General features: G+C 41.3%; 1 protein-coding gene across 1 annotated transcript; it reads right to left on the reverse strand.

Annotated features, from left to right (window-relative positions):
• Nucleotides 1-10,551: 10,551 nt before the first annotated feature.
• LOC145126362 (uncharacterized) lies at nt 10,552-11,221 on the reverse strand. Its single transcript, XM_079061741.1, has 2 exons — nt 10,985-11,221; nt 10,552-10,929 (listed from the first exon to the last, which is right to left on the reverse strand). Exons 1-2 carry the CDS (start codon nt 11,219-11,221, stop codon nt 10,552-10,554), a joined length of 615 nt encoding a protein of 204 aa, XP_078917867.1.
• Between the last annotated feature and the right edge of the window lie 210 nt (nt 11,222-11,431).

The raw sequence follows: 11,431 nt of genomic DNA on the forward strand, positions 1-11,431 counted from the left end.
GGAAGCTGAAGAACTCAACGAGTCCAAGGAGGGACTCGACGAGTTAAAGTCGATATGTCCCGATGTTTTGACAGATAGAACTTGACGAGTCTGGGAAGGGACTCGACGAGTTGACTTAGTTGACCACGGGTCTGAGTTGTTCATGAACTCGCCGAGTTAGGAGATGACTCGACGAGTTGGGGTTGACTGGAGTTGACCTTGACTTTGACTTTGACCAGGATGTTAACTTTGACCAGGGGTAAAATGGTAATTTTACCCTGAGAAGGATTATCAGATTTTGACTAAGTATTATTGTGATATTGATAGCCGGGGAGTCGTTGGAGCAGCTATCAGATATTCCTCACCGCGAGTTTTTGCAGACAGCTTTGCGAGGTGAGTTTTCTCCAGTAGGGACGGGTCTACGACACCAAGGTCGGCCCGTTTAGATAGCAGTAGTTTCGGACCACGGTTTGATGTCGGGCGGGGCCCGAAGTAGGTTTAAATGTTTTCCGGATTCCGATCCGATGTCGGGGCGGTCCCGAGGAATGCTTGTATGCTTGATGTCTTTGTGATTCTTGCATGTGTTTGTTATGTGTTATGTGTTTCGGGCTTAGTTCCGATGTCGAGGCAAGCCTGAGGAATGTCTAGTTAATATGTTATGATAATATGTTTCAGACTCCAGTCTGATGCCGGGGCGGTTCCCGAGGAATGTTAGTATGTTTCCGGATCTCGGTCCAATGCCGGGCGGGGCCCGAGGAATGTTTTCATGCTAGGGTTATGTGCTTATGTTATATGTTGTTGATATGTATATGTATGCCGAGATCTACTCGATGTCGGGCGGGGCCTGATGTCGAATAGGGTTCGATGTCGGGAAAGCCGATGCCGAGCTTGACTCGATGTAGTAGGGGCGGGGCCCAAGATATGTTATGTGATATGTGTATGGTATGTGGTAGTAAGGGAGACTCACTAAGCTTCGTGCTTACAGTTTTCATTTTTGGTTCCAGGTACTTCCACTAGCAAGGGGGAAGGGCTTGGGATGATCGCATGGCACACACCACAGTTTCAGCCTGGGATGTTTAGACTCTGATATTTTTCTCATGTGATTTTGATACAGTATTTGGCACGATGTTCTGAGATACATGGTGGTTGTCGAGACCAACAAAATTAATACCCTAAATATTACACACTAAAATAGTGTATAGTGGTAAAGGGATCGTATCCATGGAGATTGGTTCAATTTAAATCTCTATGTAAATCACTTGTTCAAGTACTTGTAAAACAAAAGAAAAAGTAAAATGGGGGGTTTAGTTCTTTTTGATTGTTTGACAAAATTAAAACTAGCTAGAATATAAATATGACAAGTAAACAAGTAAAATATTTGATTAAAATCAATGAAGTGGAATTGGTTGATTTTGGGATACACCACATGGATGACATAGTTGACTTATCATTAGACTAAAAGGAACAACACTTGTGAATTAATTTAACTTGGCTATAGCAATTCATAAGCACAAATTAACTCAACTCTTCTTGGATATTAAAATGGTTGGAGGAGCTCTAACACATTTCCTTAATTAAAATCACAAAATCAATGAAGCATATAATCTTGTGAAAATCAATTAGCTTTGAGTTCTAAGAGTTACCAAGTCCATAAGATAATCAAATGCTTACATTATCATTATGTAGGAAACATTCTCATGGTTTAAATGAAATGAAAACAAACATAGAAACCATTTGTTGCTTACCAATCTCAAAGTCCATTATTTAACCAAGAAATTGATCAACAAAAATATATGTTTATTCTTCTAAGCTCATGATCAAAGATAAACAAACATAAAAAGATGTTTAACTAGAAAACATTTCCATAAACTTCAAACACAAGGTAATAATAGTCTTCAAAACAACCAATCATCCATGGGATTAAACCCTAATCAACTAAATGAGAATTTAGCCAAGCATGGCCAAGATAAAAGAAATACAAGGTAGTTTAGAAATACCAAACATTGTTCTAAGTGCAAGATGGAAAGAAATAACACTAGTCTTCAAAATCTTCAAATCTTCCAAAACCTTCTTGGGAGAAAAATGAGTGGTTCCTCCAAGTGTTCATGTGAAGAATAATGCTTCCAATCTCCAGCAAAAAGGCTTCATTTCCGGATTCAAAAAGTTCCCAAAAGCTACCCACCAACCTTCCAAAAATAGAGTCAACAAGTCAAAACCCGGGTTCACTTCAGCTCCATTCACGCGGACCGCGTATGGATCCACGCGGACCGCGTGGGTCTCGCTGATTGAATGCTTTGGCTCATTAAAAATACAATCCAACCCAATCTTCTAATTTATGCTCCAGCCCACATGTATAACTCTTGAGAGCCCAATTGTGCTATTCCAAAGCCTCCAATGATGATCCAACGCTCCTTCAATCTTCCATAGCTCGAGTCTTTGTCCAAAGAGTAAGCCCAACGCGCTTCTTGCTTATATTGACACCGAGGCCAATTGCACCACCTCAAGTTCACAAGCAATCCACAAGCCTCCAATTGTACCGTACTCCTTCCATACCTCTAGTAACGAATAGTCTTCAGTAAATCCTACAAAATAAGCTCAAAAGACTGGAAAGCACCCGGTAAAGGGAAAAAATAATAAAAAGAGAAAATATGCATGAAGCTTAACTAAAATGAGATGCTTTTAACTAAAAATAAACTATGAAAAGAAGAAGTAATAAAAACGAAACTATCAAATCACCCCAAGCTTGAACCTTACTTGTCCTCAAGTAAGACAAGACTAAAATGAACTTGGGATGAACTATCCTAAAAAGAAAAAGGAATGAACATCATAGGTAGAAATTCACAACATGCCCTTAAAATAAAAACATATAATCCATTTTTAGGGGTAAGAACCACTTTAAGAGACGAGCCTTTGTTACCTTTATAGCAAGGGATACATGTTGATCAAGATGCAAAACGAGCATGCATACTTCACTAGTATGGTTTATGTGACATTGTTTCATGGTCCGATCTAGCCCACTAGCCATAAGAAAGTGTCCCTCGGTTAGAATGTTCCTCACTCCTCACAACTTCAACCCCACGTCAAGAAATAAAACCTAGAAAAAGATAACTCGGGCCAAAAATGGCAAGGAACGAGCTATGTACAAAAGTTGGCAAACTACAATCATCTAGAAGAGTAAATGCTTCCACCAAAATAAGATCCACGTAAAGCAAAGAGTCGAGCACGCGATGAGTGAAGGGCGTCATCGTAGTTGCCAACAAAAATGATATCTAAGTAGAAAAACATCAAACTAGAAACAAATTATATGAGCTAAAATCCAAAAAAGGCTAAACATCTACAAAAGCAAACAAATGGATACAACTCCGTGGCTCGGCCTTTTCTTTTATTTTTATTTTTATTTTTATTTTTTTATTTTTTTATTTTTTATTATTATTTTTTTTGGACAACAAAACCCCAAGGACATGTTACAAATACAATAACTTAAGACACAAAGAGGAAAACACTAAAAATATATAATTACATTCGCATTTTATGATTGCGATAATATCCGACTTTTCAAAACCATTTTTTTTAACTAGACTTCTAAAGACTAGAACCAACAAACATAAGGTTCAAATTTCACGAAAGATCAAATTTTGATTTCTCCAAACAAGTTGGTTACATATGAAATTTCATGTACACAAACTAAATACTAGACTTTATTGAAATTTTTGGTAAATTGACGCAAATTTTTTCGAACGACACTTTTGAAACAATTTACTTTTGACTCACAAAACAAAACAAAACTGAAAAAAAGGGGTAGTTGTCTCTCGCTCTCTCTCTTTTTTTTTGTTTAGGTTCACTTTTTTGGTTTACCACAGGAGTTTTACAAGTATAGCCTGAAAATAAAAATACAAAACTATATACAACTATAAGCAGAATCTAAGTCTAACCCAAACAAGAGGCCAAACGAGCACAACTATACTAAGGCTAATTCGAGATCAAGTGGGAAAATGTGTCTAAATCATAAAGTAATGAGATATGATGTGAATTGTAGCTGTTAGACACTAAAGATCTCAAAATAGCAAAATCTATCTTTTATTCCTTTCTTTGGGGTTTGATTGTGGCTTGTGAGGAAAATTCAGGTGAGGGACTAGTCGGCACGGGGCTAAGTTGTCCCCCTACTTATGCCACACTTGACATGAGTCGATTCATATGCACAACTACTTACACTCTCTCCCCACGTATATATAAGAGAAGAAGCAAAAACTGAAAGTCCCTAAGAGCGATGCTTATTTGTTATGTGAGTTTCCAAAAGAATTGTATTTAAGGCGTGTCGTGTTTTTCAAGTAAAGATGTTCGGAGATGAGAATAAAGAGATAACAAAAATGCATGAATGCTTATTCCCTAAGCTAAATGCCATGCAAAAATAAAAAGTGAAAAAGAAGAAAATAAAATCTTTTTGGAATTTTATAAAAAAAATGAATGCAATTTAAGGCTAAATGCTATGCAACCTAATTAAAATGCATGAGAAATAAAAAAGAAAAGGGAATATCCCACCCCAAGCTTAGAAATAAGCATTGTCCTCAATGCTTGGGGCGAGGTGGAAGTACCTAGACCGGGGGATCGGGAGGAGGATATGGGTATTGGGGGTAGGGGTAAGGGTAAGGTGGAGGTGGATAAGGGTGGGTGGGTGGAGGGTATGGATAGGGAGGATGAAGTGGGACATTCTCGAAATGGTTTTGTGATTGGTGCCACCCCCACATATGGTGCATCTGTTGGGACATGGTTTGGTTGGAGACACAAAGAGCGTCGAACCGTTCAGCAAAATTGGGGGGAAGCGGGTAATATCCGGGAGGTGCTTGGGGTTGGGTTTGCTGTGGACCATGGGTGGGCGGGTCGTCGGGCTCGTCATCCACATGCATCTCGTCATCATCTTGAGCCTGGAGCGCATCCTCATTGACTGTCTGAATGATGGTCCTCGCGAGTCTCCACTGAGTGCGATCGTGGAAGGTGAAGTTGGCGACTCGGGGGTTGGGAAGAATGAGATATCCGACCCCTTGAGGACAATACCAAGTAAAACTACTCATGTTCCTACGACGAATGTGATGCATGTTTGTGAGAACCCGCTCATCCAAGATAATTTTGTTGTCGACGGGCGTATAGTCGTCCGGAAGCTCAATGTCAAGACCGCGGGCTAAAAGGGTGACAAATCCTCCAATGTAAATATCACCGGTTGCTTTGCTTCTCATGAGTGCACATTTGTGGAAAAAGAACGAGGCAAAATCCGGGATCGGTGGGTTTTCACGTCGCGTCATGCACCAAAGGAAGAAGATCTCATTTTTTGTGACTTGGTCGGCTTCTTTGCGGGCAAAAACAGTGCACACCAAAATACGATGGGCAATGCGGAGGCACGGGTGAATGATGGAGGTTGCCTTATCGCGACCGACACATGAAAAGATCCCCCCGGTGATTTTCGTCCAAAAAGTATCGTGGTTGAACTCGGAAGGCAAGGTGTCGAAAACCGTGAATGTGTTCGAGGAAGGTAAGCCCAAGATGTTGTTTATTATTGCAAAATCGATGCCCGGTCCCCCATAAGCTGGAATGCAACTTTTTTGTCTCGCTGTCTAACCCGCAGTCGGCAAGGAACTCTCTAGTAGGGATCTCGTAAGTGTTTGCCATGAGTTCGAGAAGGTTTTCCCATCCGATGTTACGGAACAGTTGAGTGACCCCCTCAAGAACCCCTAATGCAATGAGTGTGGGTTTGCACACAAATTTGGTGGAGGCAACTTTCCTAGGCAAACTCTTCTTGTAATTTTCAGTTGCCTTTGCATCCCGAAACCTTGGAATGTAGGGTTCATCATTTTGAGCGGTAGCGGGGGCCTTTCCTCGGGCGGCAGCCGAGCGTTTTCTAGATGTGGACATGGTCTACCTGCAAGAAAAATAACAACTACACGAACTACAACCCCAACAAATGGTATTTCAATTCCAATCACCAATCGACTCCCTATGGACTTCTAAAATGATTCAACACTCAATGCAAGAAACATTATCAAGACTCAATTGATGCAATGCCATATAAATTGTTGTTCTAAAACATGCATATTGGTCAATTAAAGTCAAGAAAAGAATGTACCCGTTTTTTTTTAAAGTTGAAAATTTGCGCGCGAAAATTCGGGATTTGAAAATCTTGCAACTCTCCACCCCAAGATTTAAGCTTTGTTCAATATCCCGTAAGAAAAACTTTATCGCGAAAACCCTAGTAATCCGGCAACGGCTTGAGATTCCGGCGAAATTTTCCGGCGAGCTATGAGAGATATTTTTAGTGGGGTTTGTAGCCTTGACCAAGAGGAGCACAATGGTGGTGTCGGAATCGTGAGAGGTGGCCGGAAAATGGCCGGAAAGTGGCGAGATGGTGGTAGTGGCGCCCGGAATTGCAGGAAAGGATCGGACCGGATTTTAGGTGGGGTTTGTAGAGCTCGAAAAATGGAAGAGAATGGCGGTGGTTTCACGCAATTCCGACCGGCAGTTTGACGACAAATCGACTTTTAGTGATGGAGGGGGAGGTTGTTTTAATGGAGTTTAGGGAAGAGAAGTAGAAGAAGTGAGGAAGAAGAGGGCCGCCTGATGGCTTCTATTAGGCTTAAGTTGTGGTCAAACGTGGTCAAAACCGGGTCAACAAAAGTCAACACCTCACGCGGACGCGTCTGCGAGTACACGCGGTCCGCGTGAATTAACCTGGAGCGGTTCTATTTGCGATCCTTACACGCGGACGATTTGAAGGGGTATATGCGGTCTGTTTTTATAAACCACGCGGACAAACCTACGAGTACACGCGGACAGTGTAAAACCTTCTGTAAACCTCCATTTTTAAAATTGGACGCGGACGTTTTTGGGGACCACACGCGGTCCGTTTGTTTATACACGTGGACACTCCTTCGAGTACACGCGGACCGCGTGAATCCTACTACAACTTCTTCAATTTTCGCCCTTTAACCATAACGAATACTGGCGCTTAAAATCCAACACTCTTTCACTGCAAGAATGAAGAAGAAGAAATGTGAAATGCAAAAAGGATCTATCTAAGACATTTATTTGGAACTAGAAAACATGAAAACTTTAAGTTTTCCAAAAATGCCCTTCTTTAACGTCTTTGGCGAAACGTCCTTCCCTTTCGATTTCAGTAAACCGGGGCATCCAATTGGATGACATCTAGGACATTTGCATTAAAACCTTCATAGAAAGGTTTCAAACGATGCCCATTGACTTTAAAGATTTGCCTCGTTTCTTCACTTTGGATCTCAACCGCTCCGTGCTCAAAGACTTTTAGCACAACAAATGGACCTATCCATCTTGACCTCAATTTTCCGGGAAATAATTTCAATCGCGAGTGGTAAAGCAAAACCCTATGTCCCGGCTCAAAATGCTTGCGGGTAATGGACTTGTCATGGAAAAGCTTCGTTTTCTCCTTGTAAATTCTCGAGTTTTCATAAGAGTCATTTCTCAATTCTTCCAACTCTTGAAGTTGAAGCTTCCTATGCCTTCCCGCCTCATCAATGTTGAAGTTGCATTGCTTGACCGCCCAAAATGCATGGTGTTCCAATTCCACGGGAAGATGACATGGTTTTCCAAAAACCAATATAAATGGAGACATTCCTATCTGGGTCTTGTAAGCGGTCCGATAGGCCCACAAGGCATCATCAAGCCTCGAACTCCAATCCTTTCTTGTCGGGTTCACAGTTTTCTCAAGAATACTCTTCACCTCACGATTCGAAACCTCCGCTTGGCCATTCGTTTGAGGGTGGTAGGCGGTAGATACACGGTGGGTCACGTTGTACTTTCTTAGCAAAGCCTCCATCATCTTGTTGCAAAAATGCGTCCCTCTATCACTAATCAACGCCCTAGGCACACCAAATCTCACAAAAACATTAGACTTTAAAAACTCGATAACCGTTTTGGCATCATCCGATCGTGTGGCTTTGGCCTCAACCCACTTAGAAACATAGTCAACCGCGAGCAAGATATAAACGTTGCCAAATGAGACGGGAAATGGACCCATAAAATCAATCCCCCATACATCAAAAATTTCACAAACAAGGAATGGATTTTGTGGCATTTGGTTCTTTTGTGAAATGTTCCCCGTCCTTTGGCACCGTTCACAACTTTTGCAAAACAAGTAACAGTCGCGTGACATGGTTGGCCAAAATAGTCCACACTCAAGGACCTTTCTCAAGGTCCGGTTAGGTCCGAAGTGTCCCCCACAAGCAAATTCATGGCAAAATTGTAAAATGGATTGATGCTCTTGTTGGGGTACACATCGCCTAATAATTTGATCGGGACAATGTTTCCACAAATAAGGTTCATCCCACACATAAAATTTTGCATTACTTTTCAATTTGTCTTTTTGAGCACGCGTGAATGTGTCGGGATACCTTTTTGTGACCAAAAAGTTAACGATATCGGCATACCAAGGGGTAGATTGAGTAAGGGAAAATAGATGCTCATCCGTAAACTCGTCCCGCAACGGGAAAAGAGTCTCATTTGAAGTGATCCGGCTTAGATGGTCGGCAACAAGGTTCTCGCTTCCACTCTTGTCCTGAATCTCCAAATCAAATTCTTGCAATAGTAGGATCCACCGGATGAGTCTTGGCTTCGCATCTTTCTTTGTCATCAATTACTTGAGAGATGCATGATCCAAATACACAATAACTTTGGTGCCAAGTAGATATTGCCTAAACTTCTCCAAAGCGAACATTATGGCCAATAGCTCTTTGTCCATGGTAGAGTAGTTGCTTTGAGCATTGTCTAGTGTTCTCGATGCATAATAGATCACATGGGAGGCTCTTCCATTCTTCTGACCCAAAACGGCTCCTATTGCATAGTTGCTTGCATCACACATGATCTCAAAGGGGAGATCCCAATTTGGTGCTTGCATGATGGGAGCGGATGTAAGCAACTCTTTGAGCTTTTCGAAAGCTTCTTTTCACGCCTCATTGAACTCGAAATCAACATCCTTTTGCAAGAGTTGGCACATTGGTCTTTTTATCTTTGAAAAGCCTTTGATGAATCTCCGATAGAAACCTGCATGGCCCAAAAAAGAACTAACTTCCCGAACACAAGTCGGGTAATGTAAGCTTTGAATAACATCAATTTTGGCCTTATCTACCTCAATTCCTTTTTTAGACACAATGTGACCCAAAATGAGACCTTGACTCACCATGAAATGACATTTCTCAAAATTTAAAACCAAATTTGTTTCAATGCATCTTTTCAAAATTTTGGTGAGATTGGTCAAACATTCTTGAAACGAGTTCCCGTATACCGTAAAATCATCCATAAAACCTCAATTATGTTTTCGACATATTCGGAAAAGATACTAACCATGCAATGTTGGAAAGTGGCTGGGGCGTTACACAATCCAAATGGCATTCTACGGTATGCGAAAGTGCCAAATGGACATGTAAAAGTTGTCTTTTCTTGGTCTTCCGGTGCCACCGGGATTTGGTGAAAACCGGAATACCCGTCGAGACAACAATAGTGTGATTTTCTGGCCAACCTTTCTAACATTTGGTCAATGAAAGGTAATGGTAAATGATCTTTTCTTGTGCTTGCATTGAGTTTGCGGTAGTCAATACATACTCTCCACCCGTTTTGCACACGGGTGGGGACCATCATACCTTTATTGTTCTCGACCACCGTGATTCCCGTCTTCTTTGGAACGACTTGCACCGGGCTCACCCACTTGCTATCTGAGATTGAATAGATCATTCCCACATCAAGGAGCTTCAAAATCTCTTTCTTGACCACTTCCATCATTGGCGGATTCAACATTCTTTACGCGTCTCGACTCGGCTTGCATTCATCCTCCATCAAGATCTTGTGCATACAAGTGGAGGGGCTCAATCCCTTGATATCCGCAATCGTCCATCCCATGGATTCTTTATGTTCCTTCAACACCTTGAGGAGTTGCTCTTCTTCACATTCGGTTAAGTGAGTTGAAATGATGACCGGAAGAGTCTCATTTTTTCCCAAGTACGCATACTTCAAGTGTTGAGGAAGGACCTTTAATTCCAATTCTGGTGGTTGAACAAGGGAGAGCGGCAATCTTGTGCGAGTTTGAGGTAATTCAATTTGCTTCACACTAAATTGAGTGGTTTTCTTGATCTCTAAATTGTTGACCAATCTTTCAACTTCCGGATCTAATGAGTAGAGCTTTAACTTCTTGGCTAATTTACCACAATCAAATCCTTTGCTCAAAATCATCTCCAACATGTCACCATTAGACAATTCGAACAACTCTTGGGTTAATGGTTCGACAACATCAATAAAGCACAAGGATGAAACATCACTAGGATATCTCATAACATCATAAATGTTAAAACTTATTGTTTCACCATCAAACTCCATTGTTAAGCTTCCCGCATACACATCAATCTTTGTTCTAACCGTCTTCAAAAATGGTCTCCCAAGTAAAATTATACCCGAATTTGAGGACACTTGTTCATCTAGATCAATCACATAGAAATCCGCCGGGAAGACCAATTGGTTCACTTGCACTAGGACATCTTCCAAAACACCTCTAGGAAAGACACTTTATTTATCCGCAAGAGAGATTATGACACCGGTTTCACTTAAAGGACCAACATTCAATGATTCATACACCGAATAGGGCATGACATTAATAGAAGCACCAAGGTCAAGCATGACACTAGTAAAAGTGACATCTCCTATCTTGCAAGGAACCGTAAACATTCCCGGATCTTTGCACTTAGGTGGAAGCTTCCTTTGTAAAACCGCATATGCATTCTCGTTCATTGATATTTTCTCATTTCCCTTCAACTTTCTCTTGTTGGTGCAAAGCTCTTTCAAGAATTTTGCATATCTAGGAATTTGTTTGATTGCATCAAGTAAAGGAATGTTTACTTCTACCTTTCGGAAGGTGTCCAAAATCTCTTTCTCCTCAATGTTCTTCTTTAAAGTTGCAAGTCAGGGAGGGGAATGGCGGTTGAGTGGCTATTGGAGTCACTAGAGGGGTAGTCTTCTTTGGGACTCTGGCTTGTGCATCGTTCTTGACTATAGATTCTTCAATGGGAATGACTTCTATTTCTTCCTCTTCATCCATTGGCTTCTTCTTTGAACTACTTTCTCCGGTTTGTTTGCCACTTCTCAAGGTCACCACATTGACATTTAGGTTCTTTTCAGTTTGAGAAGGGAGTTTACCACGGGACTCCAGCTTGCTTATAGATGTAACTATATCTCCCATTTGTGCTTCAAGGTTGGAGATACTAGTCGTTGTCTCTTTTTGGAATTGTTGGGTACTAGTGGATAAGGATTTGACAATGTCTTCAAGAGACATTCCAGAGCTACTTGGCTGGGATTGAGGAGGTTGTTGGTGATGTGGAGGGTGTGGTTTAGATTGATAGTGTGGTTGCAGGTGTTGGTAGTGAGGTTGTGGTGGTAGATAGGAAGGTCT

Source organism: Lactuca virosa, chromosome 7, assembly GCF_052849685.1.
Source record: "Lactuca virosa cultivar CGN04683 chromosome 7, Lactuca_virosa_CGN04683_v6, whole genome shotgun sequence".
Lineage (NCBI taxonomy): Eukaryota > Viridiplantae > Streptophyta > Magnoliopsida > Asterales > Asteraceae > Lactuca > Lactuca virosa.